We start from the raw sequence: 23,053 nt of genomic DNA, 5'->3' as shown, positions 1-23,053 counted from the left end.
TGTATTCAGCATTCAGTCACATCTGGTCGCGGGGTGAGCTCCTCGACCAGCGACCAAAACGCACTCACTGCCCTACAGCACAAGCTTTCCAACGCAGTTTCCACGGGACGGCACCGCCCGCACAAGCACCTGCCAAACACCGCGACAGACACGCGGCGGCTACGTTTGCAACAACATTTTCACCGGAGGAAGAGAAACGCTTAGAAACGCCCATATAGCTAGCACGATACCTTCTATTTCTAGATGACAAAGACAAAGTTTACCAGTACTATGACAAAGGTTACCGGTACTTATCTGAACTAACGTCATGATCACTGCCACTATAAAGAAAACGTTGATTTTTCACTCGGTGCTGTTCAATGACAGTAAAAAAAAAAAAGTGTCGTTATCTCATTGCTGCGTTGCTAAATGATAGCAACTCACCAGGACACTTCACCAGGACACTTCACCAACTCTCCACTCATTCTCCTCGGACCATGCATTTCATCGGCTTTGACGGCCATCAGGCTACCTTCCCTCCACTTCTCCCCAACGTGACGTCATCACCGAATTGCGTAAAAAAACCTGTTAATACCAAAAACGTAAAAAAATGGTATTTAAGACCATTTTTGAAACATTTTAAAAATGATATACATATCTTGAGTGATTTATGTACCCATTAATCGACAGTGGTGGTTAACCTGCAACATGGCCTTTAAGCGCATAAGTGTTTCGTGTTAGAGGAGGTGAAATATCAACTTTTTCTTGACCCAAGAAATTTAAAATTGTGTTCTCATTTTGTGTAGCCAAAGGACAAATTGTACATTTGTAGAAACTTCAAATACAAGAGGAATCAGTATGTGGGAGTTTCCCACTGACATTTTGAAATATTCAATTCAAATTTATTTGTATAGCGCTTTTCACAATACATATTGTTTCAAAGCAGCTTTACAGAAAATACATTTCAGAAATGTACATAGAAAAATACAGTTAGTTAATCATGTATTAATTTAGGGCATAACATATCGCCGGCGTTGGGTCGTCTCTTCACAGGCGTCGAGTAGGGCTGTCACTTTTGTGAAAAAATCCTTTTCGATTTTCGAGACATAAGTGTTCATTGAATCGATTGTAAAATCGATTTTCCATGTCTAAAGACGTTTCCATTTTCAACGCCAAATATAGGCCAATCCACGGACAACTAACAGGCATTAGGACAAACGTAAAGAGGGCGCTTGAGACGCACAATATTTCTGATGATTTATTGGCATGAAATTTTGTGTACAATTTCAAACAGGAGTGTAACATTCTCGAAAAGCAGAGTGGACTGCCATAACATCAATGAAAAACATTACTGCATTCACGATTAGAAATGTCAAACAAATTTCACCTAGCCTGTAGCCCGAGTCTGTAAGCTATCTTTAGCCTATGCTTGACATTTTCTAAATACTGGCGACACCTTATGCAGAAGTAGGCTATAATTTGCTGTTATGTGTGTTTATCAGAACCTGCAGTTGCTGTGTGATGCGCGTTCGCTGCGGGCGTATCGTGACGAGCTGGACGCGCTCTGAGAGAAAGCGCCTTTCAGACAGGGCACGGCATTCGCAGCGCTATGAGACCCATTCATTTCAATGGCTTGCGAGACATTCTGTTTTCTGAAAGCAGCTCTTTTGTTTTTACCTCCAAAACACACCAACAATTGGTCTGATCTATGCCATTGGACTGTGCGGTTCAATGGCTGAGCCATTCAATAGGCTACAGATAGCGCGAGACGTTTTGTTGCTGGGGCGCACGCCGCGGTCAAAGTTCAATCGCGCAAATCGCGTTGTATCTGAAGCGCAACGCTGGACCCAGCGGCCAGCGCCGCGCATTCTGCGTCCTGAAAGCCGTTAAAATCGATTACCTATTTTCATTTTCGAAACTTGTGTTGGTTGGTCCGATCGATTGTGCAATCGATTTTCGAACAAAAAGTGACAGCCCTAGCGTCGAGTCGTCTCTTCACAGGCGTTGGGGCATCTGAAGTCTCCATGAGAGGCTGGATACATAATTGGAGCTGATGAACTCTATTTGATTTTGAGTTATCAAAAAAGCCAGTCAGGAAATAATTAGAGTAGCTGCTGTTCATAATATGAATGCATTTGATCTGATTTAACTGTAGTATAAAAGGTATGAGATGCATTATGTGAATGCTTGGCTAAAGAGATGCGTCTTTAATCTAGTTTTAAACTGGGAGAGCGAGTCTGAGCCTCGGACAATATCAGGAAGGCTATTCCAGAGTTTAGGAGCTAGATGTGAAAACGCCCTCCCTCCTTTAGTGGACTTAGATATCCTAGGTACGACCAGAAGCCTTGAATTTAGCGATCTTAAAGAGTGCGATGGATTATAGGGCGATAGAAGATCCCTTAAATACACAGGAGCTAAACCATTTACAATACTCAGGGGTTTTGAATGCTTTAATGAAAACCAGACCTGTCGGGTGGTTTTCGCATAAAATTGCATACGTCACTCGCCCGTGCGTTTCTCGTCACATCCGTAAATAGAGAAAAGTTGATCCAGCTCTAATAAAACTAAAATCAAGATTGGCTTGACTTTTCGGAGATGGTGAGAACTGAAGAATTTGAAATGTTGTAAAAGAAATGTGGTAACAAGAAACAAGCATATTTTCTCTTTTGGGATGGACTTCAAAAACAAAAGCAGATTTTTGACACTACCATTGTACAATTTGATTAGGGAAACTGTTAGTTCAGCTAAGTTAGCAGCTGTATTATGTATGAGGATGACAGCAAAGTTGGCGCATATAGTCGCCATGTTGCCAAACAGATGGGGAAGAGAGAGATATGACCATTAATTGAGTGGGTTATTTGACATTGAGTGATGGGAGTGCTAAGAAATTGATGACTGTTGCTTACCAATGTGACTTGTGTATTTCCCACGAGAAGAAGGGTGATGTGAGAGAACAGGACCAATTCGCTGATAACTACCAAAAATCAGTTTATTGAAATAACCCGATTTTATGATAATAAATAACCCAGCAACCGCGTTTACAAGACTGTATTTAAAAAAACAGGTTAATGCCCTGTAGTGGCGTCAAAACGTAAGCACCGATGTAGCTACTTCACTCTTTTTGTTATGTGTTGTGATGTTAAATCAAGCATTCAAAACCCCCAGAGTATTTCAAAATGTCAGTGGGAAACTCCCACATACTCATTCTCCTCTTGTATTTGAAGTTTCTACAATTTGTCCTTTGGTTGAGAACATATTTTTTATATTTCTTGGGTCAAGATAAAGTTTATATTTCTCCTCCCCTACCGTGAAATAAGGACACTTTCCTGTCACATATCACACATGCGCACTTCATTTAGCCGACAGAACCCAGGTTAACATGGCGGGAGAAATCAGGGTAATGGGAAAAAATCTAGCTCTGTCGATCGGTTTATTCTTATGGTGCGTTCACATGACGCGCGAATAGCGCGTCAGGCGCGAGTGATTTCAATGTTAAGTCAATGCAAAGACGCGTTACGCGCGCAAAAAAATCCTGCGGCGCGAATGAGGCGTAGAGTGCGGCGCGGTAGACGCGAATACGCATAATTCGCGCGTCAAGTTTGCGCGAATTGAGCGTCTGGCGCGTTATGCGCGAATTATTTTATAGTGCTTTTTGTGCATTCACGCGTTTGACGCGAATTCGTGTCTGCCGCCCGAGTTGAAAAATCTTAACTTCTGCGTCAATTCGCGCCGTGTTAACCAATCGGAGCCTGCTTGCTGCTGTCACGTGGTGAAGTGACGTGATAAACGAGGGAATGCCCGATGTCATTTAAAATTTTAAATAACTTATGTTTGGCCTTAATAAATTATTTTGTAATGACTAAATGCCCGCGTGAAAGAAGGAATGATATTGTTCAGATGTTAACTATGAATGTGACACGACACTGACTGAACACTTGCAGTCATATACATTTCTGAATGAGATGAAGAAAAACTCACATAACGTTAATTAAAGAAGTCGTTTGACCTACGTTATAACGAGTCATTAATGTATTTTAACTTATATTCATATAATAGAGCCGAAGCTATAGATTGTGAATTTAAACATTTCTGGTTTACCAGCGGCAGACGTCAGGAGGACTAGCCGAGGTAAGGCTGCTCCAGGCGGGTTACATGAGCGCTGAGCGCCCGGTGATCGCCTGGATCTCACAACTCCGAAACGTCAGATAAAATTTTTTCTTTATACATTTTTTCTTCTTATAATTCTTTATAAACAAACCACAGATTTGAGCTTTAAACAACTACATTCTCGACTGAACAACTCTTAAAACTACATGTCGTGACACAATAACAGTAGTATTTTTTTATTTCCCGCAGCACTTGCCTCTCCCAGAAGAAGCGGATTTCGCCTCGGACGTGCGTCAATTTCGCTCCAAACACTTGCTTTTTATGCGCGTGTATTTCGCTTTGGACGCGCGAATGCATTCAAAATGTTCAAGCGTCAAACTAGACGCGGCAGGCGCGAATTTGACGCGCGCTATTCACGTCCGGTGTGAACGCACAGTTAAGCTGTTAATGACAAAGGAAAGCGGTTTAAGGCTGTTGATTGTGAATAATGTGCTGTGATATGATGAATATTGCTAGCTATAGCCACTATTAGTATTTTTTGTATCTCTTTTCCCATAACGTGAACATAATCGGTTTGGGGAGATTTGCCATTGAAGAGCTCGAAATTAAAGGACAAGTTCGGTATTTTACAATTAAAGCCCTGTTTAAAGGCGAAATAAACCTAAAATTCTCGGTACAGGAGCATCCCAGCCAACACACCCATGTGGGGCCCAAACGGGCTGCAAATGGGCTGATATCCAGGGCCCACCCGGGCTACCCAGCTGGGACCCAGCTAATTTTGGCCGCAGTTTCCATGGAGGCCCCACATGTGTTTGCCCAGATGGGTTGATGATGGGCTCTTGGTGGGCTCCATATCGGGCCCATAGGGGTAGCCTAGGTAGTTCCCATTTAGGGCCTACAGGAGTCTGCCCACATGGGATGATGATGGGACCCATATAGGTCTTATCTAGGGCTCTTATGGGCCACAACAGGTGTATATATGGGCTACCATATTTGTCTTTTTGGGTTACCTTATTTTACAGTAAACCCCTAAATATAAACATTATATGTAATCAATGAACAGAAACAATTACTTCATGCTTTACTTTATTAACATAATATTTATTAACATATTATGTGTATTAACAGACAAGTATCAAAAGTGAAAGCTTTTGACAAACTTTATATTTCACAAACAAAACAAAAGTGCAGCTTTTCAGTCCTCTGTCAGACAACTCTATATTTCACAAACAAAAGTGCAGAATCTCAGTCCTCTGTTGTCGCTCTCCCAACGGCCCTTTGAAAAGAGAAAATAAATAAATCAACCATTTTTCAACTTTTGCAATTCCTTTTCTCACAGTTCAGATGTCAGGTTAGTCTTTTGGTGCTCCAAATCAAGCTTATGTAGATAAGGGGTTTTCAAACCTGTCCCGGAACACTGCACATATTGGAGGCACAAGATAAAAATTTTGACCAACTTTTACCACTTCTTTACCCTCTTATCGTTGATTGCTGAGTGCTATACACTCGTGTTAATTATCTGAACGTGCTCCTCCCGAACTTAGTTAATAAAACTTCATTTTAAGTAATTTCTAGAAATTAGTATTGTAGTAATTATTATATTCCCTTTGTTGTCACCAATGCTCTCTCTCCTTTGGTGTAGATCATTAAACCTCCTAAGTCTGTCTAAAATCAGTTTTGTGTGTGTGTGTGTGTGTGTGTGTGTGTGTGTGTGTGTGTGTGTGTGTGTGTGTGTGTGATTTTGGTTGGGTGACAGTTGTAGGTTAGCCTACAGTTTGACAAGAGTTTAAAGTTTGACAAAAGCACAATGTTGTGTTTTACACAAATATATAGGCTAAACGTGCCCTCGCTGTACGGTTTCCTCCCCTGTCCCTGGCACCAATTAGCCACTTTGACACTGCCTTTTCAGCATCTCTTCTAGTAATCTGGTTTGTAAGGGCATTTTTTTTCAAGCTTCCTGTAAAAAAGATAAAGAGCATTAGAGTGAGATTAAATTCCTTATTTGAGCCCTTGCAACAAAGCAGAAATCTCCACCATGTTATTTTTCAGGTAATACAATAATGGTATCAGATATAATATTCTGTCAAACACGACATTTTTGCTGCAAAGGTTTATTAACCAAACAAACAAGGGACTGGTTCTGTACCTGTACCTGAAAACTACAGTTAATTTAATTTAGTAACTTTTGTTCTATTGTATTTACCTATGCTTGTAACTAGTGTATTTTTACTTATTTTATTTGTAGAACCTCACTTGTATTTAATAATGATTTAACTTTATTATAAACATTTTAATTGAGGGGCCACACACATGATGAAGTCATTGATAGATAATGCTTAGTTAATGATGACTACTGTATTTGAATGGCAACAAAATTGGTGTGCTATGATGAGCTGTGATTGGTATATTGATTGGTATATTTTGGGGTCTATTTTTCAAATACAGTAGTCATCATTAACTAAGCATTATCTATCAATGACTTCATCATGTGTGTGGCCCCTCAACTAAAATGCTGACTAGGTCCTTTGAAACACTGATGAACAATATGGTGGCATAACTGTAAAAAAAGAAAGAATCATGATCATGCGTAATAAATCATATTTCATGATGATGTACTCATCTTAGTTAATGTTTTAATTAAGGTGTTGTTCATCCATTAAGTTGTAAATGAAAACGTTGAACTTGTGTTAGGCTAGTTCCTGATGATTCATGAGATATTAATGCATGAATGAATGCATAATTCATGCATGAATTTATACATGAATTCATGATAATTCATGTAGGCCTGTCACGATAACAAATTTTGCTGGACGATAAATTGTCCAAGAAATTATCGCGATAAACGATAATATTGTCGATCTGAGACCATTTTCATCTAGAATAATGATAATGGCATAATAATGCAACTACCTTTCAAAATTCAATAAACGTTTATTTCCAAAGACTATTTAACACTGAAAATGGAAAACATTTTCAATATCCACAATAACAATGAACAAAACAACCAAAAACAATAAAAGCAATGGACTCTCAGTCTCTCAGTTCACATATCTAAAAATGAACTAGTTCACATTCATTTGTTAAATTCTTTTAACAAAGAGGCTATTATTAATAATAATGTTATTTCAACACAATATCTCGTTATTTCTAAATAATATGTGTGCGTGCATCTGTAAATCCGGTGACAGACACGTGTATTGATTTTTATTAATAAACAAGTGTTTTCTCTAAAAGTGTCGACTCGGCTGCAAAGATGAAGTTGACGATCGCCATCTCCGTGTGAACGCGCTTATAGAGAGAAATGCACATAAAGCCTAATAATGGATTACATAATCAGAGAGTAGCCTTTTTCTTTTTTCTTTTTGAATTATTTCGTTTAAAGACATTTCAAGCTTTGTGTATGGTGTATTTGTCATGTCTGTGTGAGGCATATAGGCTACACTGAGTTTCGTTAAGTTATGATGTGCTCTATGTGCTTCTAGCGCGGGCGCCTCCGTTATATTTGTTTCGTCGGCCTATTCATTAAATACAGGCAATTGGTTGATGAAAAATTTATTAAAATTAAGATACAATTTATACAAAACGAAATTCACTTTAAAGAAAGGCTTTCTATAACAACTTCAACTTCAACGGTCAAAATCATGTCTGACCCGCTCCATGTCTCATATTGCGCATCCTATCTCGGTCGTGCTGTTCACTTTTCATAAATCAACATAAATGGAAAAAAAAAATAACATTATAATATTTTAACAAATATGAAACGCGCTTTTTTTAATGGCTATAGTATAGTAGGCCTACATATCCTACTCTCTATTTGTACAAATTTCTGCACATTAATTTAATTCTGAATTTTGCACACACAAGTTGAAAGGCATTTGTTCAAATCAAGTTCACGGATAATTGTGCGTGCATTTATTAGCCTAATCATTATGATACTAAAATCCTAACAAATATGCTATGTACAAAAAATCAGATGAGTTCTCTCGAAAAATCTCTTTCACGTTCATTGTATGAAAAGTGATTTGTTCAGTTCAGCGTTCGGCGAAAATATGAACGCGTTCATGCACAACACTGGCGGTTTTAGTCGATACTGTATTACAACAAATGCGACATACCGGCTCCTCAGGTTAAGTGGTTCACCACGGTCATTCGGTTTGAATCCGAAGTGCTCCCACACTGAAGCTGTCGCGTTTGGCTTTGAAACCAATTCCATGTCACAACTTGCGTCTCGTCTTTTCGCTCTACTCGGCAGTCGCCTCAAGCACTCCCGCCTTCCCACACAAAGTCCATGTGACTGACAAGCGCCGCCTCCCCACACAAAAGACAATGGAACTGACAAGAGGGCTCACTTCTCCTACGCTAAGGAAACGAGAGTTGTCATTCAGTCGCGGATAACAAACAAGTATGCAAATGAAATTATCGCGGCTAGAAAAATTATCGAGGTCATTTTTTTTTATCGTGCGATTAATCGATTTATCGACTATCGCGACAGGCCTAAATTCATGTACCCTTACCGTAAAGTGTTATAATAGTTAATATTTTGAGTAAAACTTTAGAATACTCTTCCATCATCAATGAATAACTACACAGGAACAAATGAGTAAAACACTATCTACTAACTAATATTAACTAACAAGGAACTCTGATTAATGAAATAGTAATAGCCCTCAGTTGAATGTGGTAGTTCTATAACTAATCAATAACTGCTGTTTTTCATACAGATAACTACTATATGAGTTCATAATGCATAAATTACGAAGGAATTGGAACAGTATTCTAAAGTGTAATGTTAACTATATATAGCCTATTTTGTGCCATTTGTTATTTGAATTAGCACTAACGTTAAATAAAAAAAGGAAAAAAAAGCACAGGCCGCGCAGATGGTGTTAAAGCTTCTCGAATCTCATAATTAAGCGGATACTAGTTGTTCTGTGACGAAATAGACATTTATTAAAAATTAATACAAAAAATAACATTTGAGAAGGGGATTTTTTCATTGAATGTGCACACTTTTAAAATAACAGCTAACGTTAGCTGCTGAAATGGTCGCTGTATGGCGTTGTTCTGTGATCACAAAATAAACGGGAGCAGACACGATTAAACAGGCTTGTCTTGTAATTGCATTCGAAAAATTAATAAGGAAATGCTTTCCTTTTGGCTGTTTGATGTGCACATCGATCTTATACAAATTAAAAAATTGCTGTCATTGTGGGATTTAACGTTATCGTAAAACAGTGGTAAAATTGTAAAGTTGGAGTCTCAACTCCAATCAATTTGTCATAACACAGTTGGTGTATTAACAATAACATAAAAAATAAGAATGTTTGTTAACGTTACAGATCTTGGCGCCAGAAATAAGGGAACATATTGCGCGATCTGGAATTCGAAATTCTAAAGTGACAAGCTTTTGGTTAACATCGTGTTTTGAAAACAATGTATTTGAATTAACATTTATATTGTGAAATGTAACTTTCTTACCTTGACTTAGCCTTGACTACGAAGACAGCGAGAATCTTCCAAATCTCCTCCCGAAAATTTCTGCAGAGAGTGAGTGAGAAACTAGAGAGTGAATGGTGTTGCGGGCGCGAAAAGGGCGAGGGGGATGGGATGGCGCTGAATGAAATCTCGCGAGATCCATGGGATGGCGCTGAATGAAATCTCGCGAGATCCATCCTGCAAAAGTTTTTTTATTTTTATTTTTATCTGTCACCGTGTCTGTACCTGTAGGTCTTTTTGTAACTGTTTAAATTATATTCTGAGTAAAAGTGTGCATACTTTTGACTGCACCACTGTGACAGTATCTGCAGGGTATTGGTCCTTTTAATTGCCAGAAAATTGGTTAAAATGGCAATTTTGTTGGCATTTGTATAGATAAAAGTAATTTCAAAGGTGCATATGTGTGTACTATCTGTAAAAAAACAACAACTTTGGGTTTGACTGTTTGCACTTCCTCTGTAAACTGATCCCCAAGTGGGCCCCAGATAAGAAGCCCATTTTGAGCCCATGCCCACTCTGTACCCCTGTCGCCCATTTGTAACCCATATGGGCCCCACATGGGTGTGTTGGCTGGGATGTGTCCAAATTTTAATCTTAACCGTTCTATTTCATCAGATACGATCTGTAAACAGGGTTTTAAGTGTAAAATACCGAACTTACCCTTTAACTGTTTTACTTGGTAGCACTGGTGCTCCCAACTTCAAAAATTTAGGAGTACCCACTCAAACTTAGCATCCATCTTTTCACATGCAATAGAAAGTCACTCTGTGTGCATCTCACAACAGTTCCTATGCGAGCGATTTATAGATTATCATGACAGAATATGCTAATTGAACATAGTTAACTCCACATCAGCAACATAAATTCATCAACTAACCATTTAGAGACGTCCTGTTGCATTCTACATGTTGTCACTTCTTCTTGAGTCTATCCATCTTTGTCTGACTCCGTTTTAACAGGCAGAACAGTTTCTGTCATTTTAGTGTGTCTGTGAGGTAATCACAGCCATAGATATACATAATAAAGGCTAGATGTCTTATGGCGGAGTCTCGAACGGCATCACCCGGTGGCCATCTTGTCACAGGGAAGCTTTCTGTAAGGTGAGTGATCTGCACGAACACAAATCCTCTTATCTCGCTTATTAACATGGCTATAATTCTGGATGCTTGAACATGTTGGAATATATAATATTATAATTATTCATAAATACGCAGTGTCATAACTACATCTCTGAGGTTTATAACAAACCAACATGTTTGAAAATCGGTAGACAATTGAGCAAGTTATGGTTATTTAAAAAGTACATGCACCATTAAAACAATGTTACGAGTGAGCGAGCCCCCTGTGGCAAGATGGCCGCTGTGTGCGGACGTCGACCTCCATTAGCCAGCAGCGCGGACGAGACATCTAGCCTTTATTATATGATATCTATGATCACAGCTGCTAACACACCGCCCTCTGCAGCAGCTCATTTGCATTTAAAGGGCCAGGCACAAAATGGTGTGTTTTTGCAAACCCTCAAAAAGTGACAACTTTAACATGCTAAAAATATCTGTGGGGTATTTTGTGGTAAACCTTCACACACACACTCTGGGGACATCAGAGATTTATTTTACATCTTGTGAAAATGGCATTTTACCACCCCTTTAATAATCGAACCTGATTTGTTTGCCACATACACATACTCACTGCATTTTTTGTGCTTGGCACTCTCTTCGTGTTTAACCAAGCTCTCGCCCTTAAAATGTATTGGTCTTCGGTGGTGGCCGACGGACACTGTCATCCTTTCTTCTTTTTACCACTGGATTTCATAGTTTTGTAAGATAAAATCCTTTGCTAGACCTAATAATTATTTTGGTATATAATCATATTAATATAAAAAACTAGCATTAAAAGTTTATTTTAACTAATAGTCTAATTTTCTACCATATACAATTGAATACAATTAGCAGCTAGCTAACTACAACTTGCTTTGCAAATATTTTTAGCATAATGTTAGGTAAAAATTAATATTTAAGTCGTTAAGTTAAAGTTAATGAAAACTCATCTCTCCTCAATCATTCTCCATTCACGATTCAAACAGCGCGTTGCGTTCGGTTACAAGTAACACGATGACACTCTCTAAGATCAATGTTCACATTATTATACTTTATTTGTAGATAAAGGTCTATGGTTTGCATAAAATGACTTTATCTTACTGGAGTTTATTGCGTTAGTTCTGTTAGATTACAGCACTGGAGTAGAGAGCACTATGAGTTGTTCTTCATGCGCACTGTAACTGAAATTTAAAACTGTTAAAAGAAAAGGCTCAATAAACTGTTGCATAGATATAATACACTAAGCATCAAATATCTCTTCGCTTTGTGCTTTTAACTTTTCAATGCGAAGCGCTGCACGCTGTGACTTCGAGTTGCTTCAAGTGCATCATTCGGCGCACGGGATGCGCATAATCGCTTTGCCGCTGTAAATTGGAACCTTTCATATTATAACTAGAAAAACAATTTTTCGATTAATCGTTTTTTAAAATATGGTCAATTCAATATTGATTCTCAAAGGCTATGAATCGATATTTTTCCCCATATTTATTTATATATCACCCAAAAGCCAGTATTAGTTTTCCTACACTTCATAGGCTTGCAGCCTCCATATTACTCTTATGCTGTGCTGTGAGATTTTGTGTTTGTTTTATCTTAAACATAAAATAACCTGATCCTGTTTGATCAAGGCATGAGACTGTTCTGACTTTTTCAATAATCGATTTTTCATCTTGCATCAAAATCCTGTCTATGCATTGTATGCATTTGATATATATGGTTGGGTTCTGTTTTAATGTACCCAAGTGTACCTAAAATAATAAGAGTTTAATATACTGGCTCTTCATTTCTTTTTATTAATTAACCACTCGTAAACTTATGTTCACTGTTCTTTTTTATAAATATAGGTTTTGTGTTAAATCTATATTCATTGAGTCGAATCGAGAATCGAAATTGAATCGAATTGAGAGCTTGCGAATTGAAATCGAATTGGAACATCTGAATCGATACCCATCCCTAATTATAATACTTAGGGGAGGTTTAAACACCTGGGGCAAGGGGGCTTGGCCCATGGGAATATCACTCATGGGCGGCGCCCCCTCCCCCTGGGGAAATGGGGAAATGGGGAAATGGGCCTGCCACCACAGCTGGAAAAATCCTAGAGGAAACACTGGTTATATATATAACTTTTGGCCGCTGGAGGGTCAAAAGTTACGTAGTGTACCTTCAACATGAGTATGTTTCTATTATCTTAAAAGATAGGGGTAAATGGTGAAACCCGTTTGGCTTATTATCCATGACAAAAGTGGTGGGGACATGTCCCTGCAGTCCCCATTTTAAATAATGGCAATGATACTGCCAGTATTGATTCAGTTTTCTATTCAAATTGTTGGTAGGCTACATGAATTCCAAACAGGGTTGATAGCTTTTTATGTAGTGCTTTATGGCTAGTATTTATGATTGGTGTTTTTTGATTGATGTGCACTCCAGATAGTGCTCCAATATCTATTTATCTCAGTTACTGGGCCTGAGGTGGTAAAAAGTTTAGTAGTAGCCTTTTCAATAGAAATTGTAGAAAAATCTTTAAAAAATTGAAAGCCCAAATCGCACCATTTCTATGGCCCTTCTTTAACTTTCCATTTATTTTTGTCTATTTCAAAATGATCAACAGAGGGAGAGCGCAACAGGCAGACAGACTGTGTGAGTTTTAAAAAGGAGTGGAAGACAGGTGCCAAGAAACTGCGGATCAAAAGCACAGTGATCAGTAGTTCAAGCCAAGAAACCAGAGAAAGAGAGAGTGAGCCCTTGAGAGAGCAGACATCTGAGAACCAGACATCCACATGTACACAGAAAACTTAGACCGATGACAGATGGAGTGGTAGTGCACCGGTACAGAATCAGTGCCTAAGTAGGACTGGGCTATATCTATCTAGAATGAGGAATTGGCTCAAGCTGGAATTTTATTTGATTTATTTGATTACCCACATACATACAACAGGATGTTAAAGAGGAATTTTATTGAATTGCAATTCAAGGAAATTGAACAAAGTCACACAACAAAGGGATTTAATTTCTCTTTGGATCAAAACATTAATAATTACATAAGTTAGACTAATTTAGCTTATTTCTTAATATGTAGAATACATATAATTTGTTCCTATGTTTGGTAAAGATTTTGGTAAGAATTAGAGCTGAAATGTGGTGCTTTTCCACCCAGGTCCAACCCAATAAAAGTTAATTTAGTGTACTAAAAATATATATGCACAACTTTTCCAAAGTTTGATTTTTAATCAATTTTAATTTTTAACTTTCATTCAGCATTAAATTGATTAAATTGACATTAAAGATGTTTGTAATGTTCCAAAAGATTTCTATTTCAAATAAATGCGGTTCATTTAAATGTTCTGTTCATCATAGAATCCTGAACAAAATGTATCACCTTTTCAACAAAAAATTTAAGTAGAACAACTTTTTTTCTACATGGATGATAATAATAATAAGAAATGTTTCTTGATCAGGAAATCATCATTTTAGAATGATTTCTGACGGATCATGTGACACTGAAGACTGGAGCAATCATGCTGAAAATTCAGCTTTGATTACAGGAATGAATTACATTTTAAAATGCATTACACAATAGAAAACCGTTATTTCACAATATTACTTTACTGTGTTTTTGATCAAATAAATGCAGTCTTCGTGAGAAGAGACATTAAAAACAATAAAAAAATCTTACCAACCCCAAACTTGGACTTTTTGAAATTTGAACTGTAGTGCATTCAAAATTTTATATATATGTAACTATATATATATATATATATATATATATATAATTAGTAAATTTGTTTCAAACTTTAATTGGTACCATCATTATGATTATTAGTATCATCTAATGTCATGCTTTGCAAAATATAAAACATTTTTTTTTTTTGCTTATTTATACTGAATAATTTTGCTACTCATTTCTATTACTTTGAACTGGAATAGAGAAGACATTCTTAGCTTTTCCTCTTTCCTCAGTTGTGCAGTAATCCTGTAGAGGGAACCCTCTCATTCTGCTTCCTCTGCCTCACTCCTACTCAACAGTGTTCTGTCAGTAAGGGAGGGGGGAGAGAGAGAGAGAGAGAGAGAGAGAGAGAGAGAGAGAGAGAGAGAGAGAGAGAGAGAGAGAGCGCACAGTCTCGTTGTGTGGAATTCTTGGGCAGACATCGCAACCGTTACACCTCTTCCTACTGTTCTGCCTCAGTCGCTGTCTGTGGAAAAGGGCTATTACTTACTGCAAACGGAGGACTCTTTCAGAAGCCAAAAGAAAGGGAGAGAAAGAGAGGAAAAAAGAGGGAAAGAAAAAGAAAAAGATGAACTAAAGCAACAACTGGACAGCAGGAACAAACTGACTGCCTTTCCTGTTTAAAAGAAAGGAAGGAAAACGGAAGCCACTGGAGTATTTGTTTTTTTCTTTCGTTTTGTTTTCTTCTTCTTTCTCATCGTGGTGCTGGGAGGCACATCATCTTTTCATTTGTTCGCTCTCTCCATCATTTGCCTCCTGATCTATTTCTCCATCTATATGGTGTATAATTTTGTCTATTTATGACGAGACAGGCGAGAAGAGAAAGAAGGGGCAAGTTTTTTTTTTACTCTTTCACAAATTTTTGACTATTTATGTCCCCCTTCGTTCCTTCACCTGTCCCTCCTTTCCATCATCCCCTCTTCCTCCCATCCCTCCCTTCATCTCAAAAGTGTGACGCTCCCTGAATGAAAGTTGGTTAGATTTGCGAAAGAGACTCCAAAAACCATCTCCACATCCCCTTATCAGTTTTTTTAATTCTTTTTTTCTTTCTCTCTTTTTTAAACAGTTCTTTTGTCCTCCACCATCTACCCTCACGCATCACTCTTTTTTTCCCTGGATGCTTTAATATTCTTCTAGGTAGGTTTAACGGCTCGTTTAGTGTCTGTCCGGTCTGTTTGTCTGTGTGTGTGTACTTGTGTGTTCTTTTTTTACATGTACATAAAACACACATCGACACACACATACACACATGCATTAAACTAATGGACGGCCAGGTGTCAAAAATTAAATGTCACTTCTCCATGCCCATTTTTTACTCCTCTCCAACTCTGTCCATCTTCCACTCTCACTTATGAACAGAAAGACATTTGTTTCCTGCCATTCTTTCTTTTGTAACACACACTCTTACACATTACACACACTTAAAACACTCACACACATCTGGTCTTGGGCTACCCGGTCTAAAAACATCCTCCATTCATCTCCAGTGTCCAGTGCAAGCATCAGTGTCTTCTATTTTCTTTGAGAAACCATTGCAGACACATTTCTGAGATGAGGTTCTGCTTCCATTCATTGACAGAGATGGGTGAGGTTGGCATGACTGCTTAATTTGTGCTTCCTGGACACATTTTGAACTTGTGATTTGAGTTGTCGACAGCCTCCTGATGAGCTGTTGAAACGTGAAAACCAGAATTGTGAACAATAAATTGGCATTTGCTCAAAAGATTGATTAGGGTTCAGTACAGCAGTCCCCCCCCCCCCAGTTTCACCTGCCTGTGAGCTCGAGTCCATTTGCGCTGTTATGATCACACCTTCGTTTTATTGAGTGTTTAATTTTCTGCTGTCACTCGCCATCTTTTCCTCTCATTTTATCCGTTCATCGAACACCTTTTGGACAGGCTGTCACCTCCACTTCTTTTCTTATCACCACCTCTTGATTTTCTCCATTCATTTAGGGTCCCTGTTTTTAGGTGTCGTGCATGACCACTGTATGCCTGTAATCTCAATAGAGAATGAAACTTTTCACTCCCCACTGTAAGCTATTTATACCCCACCCTCCTTGAATGATCATTTTGCACTTCATTTTATACATTTTAATTCAGAACTGCTTTTTCTGATTGACTGATTGATATTCTTGATTAGTATTTTGATTTTGTTGCTTGTAATATATTATATATTTACCTCTCAATATTACAAACAGGAGTCAAACAGGGTTGTTTTTTTTATTTTTTTTATTTCATTTTAAATGAATCTGAGAAAGGGATCGTGATCCAAAAAGTGACGTTGTGTCACAACTTAAGATGGAAGGAAACCTGAACATCTCCTTTTTCCATTCATGTTGATATTTTATTTCTATGCTTATGCTTTCCTCTCAGCGACTAGTTTGAAATCTCAATTAAAGTTCAGTTTCAGCTAGAAATTTTCCTTTAGACATTTCAAATTCATCATCTCCCTCACATTTTTTTCTTATATATGGACTGTTTGAAAAACAAACAATCAAAAAGGAAAAAAAAAGCATCTCACTTGCCTATTATTGGGCGAAATGGACAAATCAGTGGAAGGCGACCATCTTGTCTTACGTTTTTGAATGCTTGCACTCGCCCTCTTGTCTTGTGTATCACATTTTTGTAAACATTACCCAAATAATAATGATGAAATGCCACAGGACAGTTAGACTGGTAAGTAACACGGTAAAAATGTCACACATAAGTATTTGTATGCATTTGTAAGTGTGTTACTGTGTGTGTTTGTGAAACATGCCTGTCCTTTCTATGGCTCGAAGTTGACTAAAGTGCATCTTTTTCCATATCAGTTAACCAATAAGTTTTGAGCACTGCATATTAAATCAATTGAAAGAAATAACAAAGGGGAAAAAAAGAAAAAATGTCACTCAGTTTTCCAAAATCATCATCAAGTTTGATCTTTACTCAACATCATTAGCCAGAAAACCTGTGGTTAAGATACTGTTCTCTTCTTTTCCCTTCCAATAGTGTCATGAGAAGGACCCAGCGAAGGACGTTCATGGATACTTGAACCAATGAGAATTTAAGACCAGACGTCGCTTCTCCGGCCCTCTCACTGCTGGACTCTGCTGGGCGTCAAGCAACTCCAGAGCTTGTGGACTTGTTCACCGATGAAAATGAACTTTTAAAAACATTTGATCTTCTTCTTTTCACCTTTTTCATTTTATATCACATTTTGTAGGCCTGACTTGGTCCTGGTTCGTTTCAAGTTTTACGTACATTTCTTAGATTTGATATAAGACTTTTAACTTTTCTTGAGTGACTGAACATCATTCGCATAGTTCAAGCATTTAAAGTTTTACTTGTCTTTGATTTTGTCTTCATTTGTGAGCCAGGCGTCATTCTTACTTTTCTTGAGTGATTTTTCTTAATAGTTTTGATTTGATATACAGTTGCCTGTGCTCAGTCATCCAGCCTGGATTTACAGTAGGGACCAACACTTTGATCCACGGTCTCTACACCAGTCCTACTTTTTCTTACCAATCCCTCAAACTACTTCAACGGTCAGTCACTCCTCCATCCAGGGCTATGAGAGGAAGAGACAAGACCCAGCTCACATCATCATGCAGGAGTTGAGGAGACAGAATGGGAGTTGGGCTGGCAATGTTCAAGGTAAGAGATACACCTTTCTTCTCTAATGTTTATCCTCGCTTTCTCTGGATATGTTCGTAATGAAATACTAGCTAACTACCAGTGCTGGGAAGATTACTTTCAAATTGTAGTCGGGTTACTGATTCCAAATTACATTCAAAAAATTTAGTTAGTAACATAATCCATTACATTATACATTTAAGGTAATGTAATCGGACTACTTTGATTACCTTTGACCTAATTTGTTTATCACATTGATGTAAATAGAATCATCTTGTACCATATTGATATAAAAAGAAAAAGAAAATCTATTCTAATAACAATACGTCAGAGTTTTCTGAGGGTTTGTGAGTGTATTAAAATAAAACACTTTCTTAAAAAGATGAAATATTTCATCTGTTTATCTGCATGTCATGTGAAAACTAACTGACATCAGAGGTATGAACTTAATTTAATTATTTATTATCATTATTATTGATTTAATGTTATGGCCACACTTTAGATTAGGGTCCAATTCTCACTATTATCTATTAACTATGACTGTTGCCTCAATAAACTCCTAATTACTGCTTATTAATAGTTAGTAAGGTAGTTGTAAAGTTTAGGTATTGGGTAGGATTAAGGATGCAGAATAAGGCATTACTATCTGCTTTAATAAACAGCCAATATCCGAGTAATATGCATGCTAATAAGCAACTAGTTAAGATTGAGAATTGGACCCAAAATCAAAGTGTTATTATTGACCTTATTATCTCAGGGGTACTTCAAGTAAATATATGAGGTAAAATAGGTTCAGCTGACTAAGAAGTTGGGGAATCCATGCATTGCATGTAAATATGAAATTATGTGATTTTGTACATTTTAATGTTGAAAAAACACGAAAAAGAAAAAAGATTTCTGTAAATCCAGTGATCAAATGCTGTGTGGGTCTCAGTTTTCAGTGGCTGGTCTGTGTGTGCATTAAATAATGCATTCATATAAAAAAAAAAAAAGACAGTAAAGACCTTTAGAAATGGACATTGTTAAAAATTTCTATTTCAAATAAATTCTGTTCTTTGAAAATGTTTTTTTATTAATCAAAGAACCCTTAAAAAAAATCATGGTTTCTATAAAAACATTAAGGAGCACAACTGTTCTCAACATTGATAATAAATGTTTTTGAGCAGCAAATCATCATATTTGAATGATTTCTGAAGGATCATGTGACACTGAAGACTAGAGTAATGATGCTGAAAATTCAGCTTTACCATCACAGGAATAAATAATATATGAATAGAGAACTGTTATTTTAAATTGCAATAATATTTCATATTATTTAAGTTTTTACTGTATTTTTGATCAAATAAATGTAGTCTTCACCATCATTGAGCAACTCAATGGAGAGAGATGCTTTTTGCCGGTAGTAGCAACATCTACCAGCTGGGCCTAAATGGACCATGCTAACCAGCCAAATCTGGGATATCTTGGTTAATTGCTTTTTCAAAATCAAATTTGTGAAAAAAATTACACATTTTGGCAGTTCACTTAAACAATAGTTGGGCTATTATAAAAGTCATAAAAGAGTCAAAAATCATAGCTAATTTTACGTTAATTTATCACAGAGAAAAGGTTGTGCATTACATTGTGGGATACAGTACCCAGCACTATGTACTTTATTATATGCTGCCCATTTTGGCAAATGTAATAGGCCATATTCAATGCATACATGAGATTTGCACAGAATACATACTATGGCTGGGTTAAAAATATTGATTTCTCAACATTAATCAATTCTCATTTTGATGAACCGAAACCGATTCCTAAATCCCAAGAGTCAACCTTTTAGTCTATGTTGTTTTCAGTTGATAAATGAAAAAATATTTGTAGTGCACCTCCTATTCAATAAATTGCAATAAGCTTTGTGCTTTGTTACTTTTTTTATATGAAACAAACTCTCAGCTTTTAAATTGCATCAAATTCAATAAATACCGTTTTGGGGCTCTTCAATATGGCGTGACAGATCGCACTGCTATAACACGAAATAAACATCAGAAGATATGTCGAAAGAGACAGTACAACTTACTGAAATCCATATCATGTCAATGAAACCGTTTGTAAACAGTGTGATTTAATGCTACATTCAGTGCACATACTGTAGCTCGATAGTTAGCTATAAAAATTTACTATAGAGAGGAGATTTTGCTCAATATATGCTCTAGATTTCATATTTAACACGTTCTTCAAAATTGAATGCATGTTTGAATAAATCCATCATGAAAATTTTAATGTTTTTATGATTTACTGACAGGGTTCCTAGTTTACAGAATTTGAGAGATATTTTTTCCCTTGAGAAAATTCGCCATGTAGTCCCCCATGTACAGTACATCCAAATGACTCGATATCGAATCATATCGGAATTGAATCGAATCGCAAGCTTGTGTTGTGATTCATTATCTAATTTAATTGTGAAATTTTGTGTCAATACCCGGTCCCAACCCTAATAGCCTACAAACTATGTGCTGCAACTATATCAAAAGTAGTATGGTAATATAGTATTCTGAATAGCTTGAATAGTTGACATGCTTTCTTTCGCTTTCTCTCTCATCGCCATTTTACCTTCTTCTCCCACTTACTCGAAGGCCTAAACGGCACGTCTATTTTTTTCTTTCAGGGCTCTAATTTTCTGTTGTCTCAATGAATGTGTGCGTTTCTGGTACTCGGCTCCCCATTGTCTTGTTTTCATGCAGGCATTCGCCCAAATTGCACTTGGTCGTGCTGCCTTCGATCCAGTTTGAGTAATGTGCCTGTGGTCTGGGTCAGACATTGCAGCTAAGTGGGTTAATGAAAGATAGAGTAAGAGCGATAAATACTGAGAAAGAGATAGAGGGTAAGAAAATAGGGTGAGAAACAGACGGAGAGGTCGAGCTGCCTTTTACTCTCTTGCTCTCTTTTCTCAAGCTGCTCCACAGGCGCTCCTGCTAGCCGTTAGACTCAATCCTGGGAAAACAGGAAAGTCGTTAGTCGATCTGAAAACGTCTGATGATGTATCGCCCTCTTAAGATGTGCCGCTGATGATTAACGTGAGGTGACAGCGTTTTTTACCCACGTCAGGGGGGTCGAAGCAGCTGTCAATCAAGCTCGACACTGATTGACAGGGACCAGAGGGATGAGGACAGTGTGGAATGTCTTTCAGAGTGAAGCATCACTCAGAGATTCTGTTGGTGTGGTAACGGAGCCTCTGTTGGCATGGCAACGGAACATAGGGACACGAGGGCATTCTAGACTTTCAATGATATAACTGCTACACAGAGATGGTGCAAATCTGATTTTGTGTCAGCCGTTGTTTCGGAAATAATGATACTTAGGCGGTAGACACCTTGCTTGTGTACACAAATCGTCTGACAATGTACTGCTCTACATCGAACTTGTGTCTCTGTGTACGGACGGAGCAAACAACAAGCCTTAATCTATCATCCTGAAAACTGGGGAAATTTGACTTATAAATGTTAGGTTTCAAACAACAAAGATGATAGTCAATAAAAGCCTCTCAGGGATGGATGATGAAACTTGTTAGTGAAATGTGTAGTGTGGGTTTGTTGGTGCTCATTTGTTTTGTAGCTTTGTTGTGATGGAGTGAATATGGAGAGCTAGAATGTTGTGTACTTTCTAGTCAGAGAAACAGGACAAGTGTGTTATAAAGCCTAGGCATTGGTGTTTTTTTCATTTTTTAAACCGTTTACTATAATATAATGTAAATGATAATTATGAATAATACATTTTATTTTATTATTATGTTCTTTTTGTAAAAAAAAAATCTTAAATCCAATATAGGAATTTCTACAATAATTATTTTGGAAGGATCCTAATTTGATTCCAATATGATTCCACTTGTCTTAATAAGACAACTTTACCATTAGGATAACTTATATTCAAGTAGAATTGTTTTTATTCGTTTACAGGATTTTGCTTATTTGATTTTTGTTTGGTTTCAAATTATCAATAATTATTAATTAGATTTTTTTTTAACTAGGACAAACTTTGCAAAGAAAGTAGGTGTATTAGGCATTATAGCTGCATTATTAATCGATAAAGATTATGATCATGAGCTCATTCTTAAACGACAGCAATTCGGCTGTGTCTATTAAACACTTGACAAGTATCGAACAATCAAATCTTTGTTCGTGCTGTCGCTGAGCCAGAGAAAGCAGTTGTAATGTATAGATATGAAACAGTGTCACAAACAATATTTTCAACCACACAGTATCAGTAATTTTTGTGATACATATATTCAAATTATCACAGAAGTACTGGGATAAAAGTTTATAGATCAAATATAAACAAGTCGGATATAAACAATAAAAAATAAATAAAAATTCATCGTCACACCAGTAGGTGACGACAAGTGTCTGTTAAAAACAATATCTGTCATTGAATCATTTACACCTGTTGTAATTCAAAAGATTCATTCAAAAACACTGATTCATCCAGTAATGAAGCAAGTGAAGTATTTATGAATAATTCATTCAAACAGATTTTTTTACATTTTAAATAGACAGCAGCAGTTCAGAACCGCTAGTAAATGACTATTATTTTGTTTAGTTGTCTGTACAGAGTCAAGAGAGAATTGTGATCTCAGTTTGAAACAAAAAAGTTGTGATTCTCAATTGATCCAGAACCGTCCAGCTCTAATAGGTAAAAAATGCACAAAACTTCCGATAAAATGAAGAAAAAACAGACATATAAAGAAAAAGAGCTCTTAACTCACTGCTAAACTGAATAAAATTGAAAGTGTGTTTTCATTTTTTTAGCTTTCGTTTGTGTACAGCAGTAAACGGTCAGATAAAACCGAAAAGTAAAAGCAGGGTACAGAGTTCAAACTGTTGTCTGCTGAAGTGCACAAACGTTTGTGTGTGAAAGTGTTTGTGGCAGCAGGAGAGATGGATTGACATGACACGGAGGTCATTATCCTGCACTGGTCTTTTCTCGTCGGCTTTAACAGTATTGACTAACAAATTAAGGGGATTTGGTTCCAATGTGTGTATTTGTGTGTATGTGTA

General features: G+C 37.2%; 1 protein-coding gene across 4 annotated transcripts in view; it reads left to right on the top strand.

The window, feature by feature from the left end:
• Positions 1-23,053, top strand: part of grin2bb (glutamate receptor, ionotropic, N-methyl D-aspartate 2B-b) — a 112,026-nt gene that overhangs the window by 3,280 nt on the left and 85,693 nt on the right. For 3 of the 4 annotated variants that reach the window (XM_079615883.1, XM_079615882.1, XM_079615885.1), the window contains one exon: positions 17,394-18,038. In XM_079615883.1, the coding sequence (XP_079472009.1) occupies positions 18,012-18,038 (27 nt within the window). In that variant the 5' untranslated portion in view covers positions 17,394-18,011. Of the gene's footprint in view, positions 1-13,287; positions 13,414-15,469; positions 15,541-17,393; positions 18,039-23,053 lie in introns of all 4 variants that reach the window. The other variant, XM_079615884.1, reaches the window with a different exon arrangement.

This window comes from Phoxinus phoxinus (genome assembly GCF_949152265.1).
Source record: "Phoxinus phoxinus genome assembly, chromosome: 6".
In the NCBI taxonomy this organism is placed as follows: domain Eukaryota; kingdom Metazoa; phylum Chordata; class Actinopteri; order Cypriniformes; family Leuciscidae; genus Phoxinus; species Phoxinus phoxinus.
This window is presented reverse-complemented; position numbering and strand designations above follow the sequence as displayed.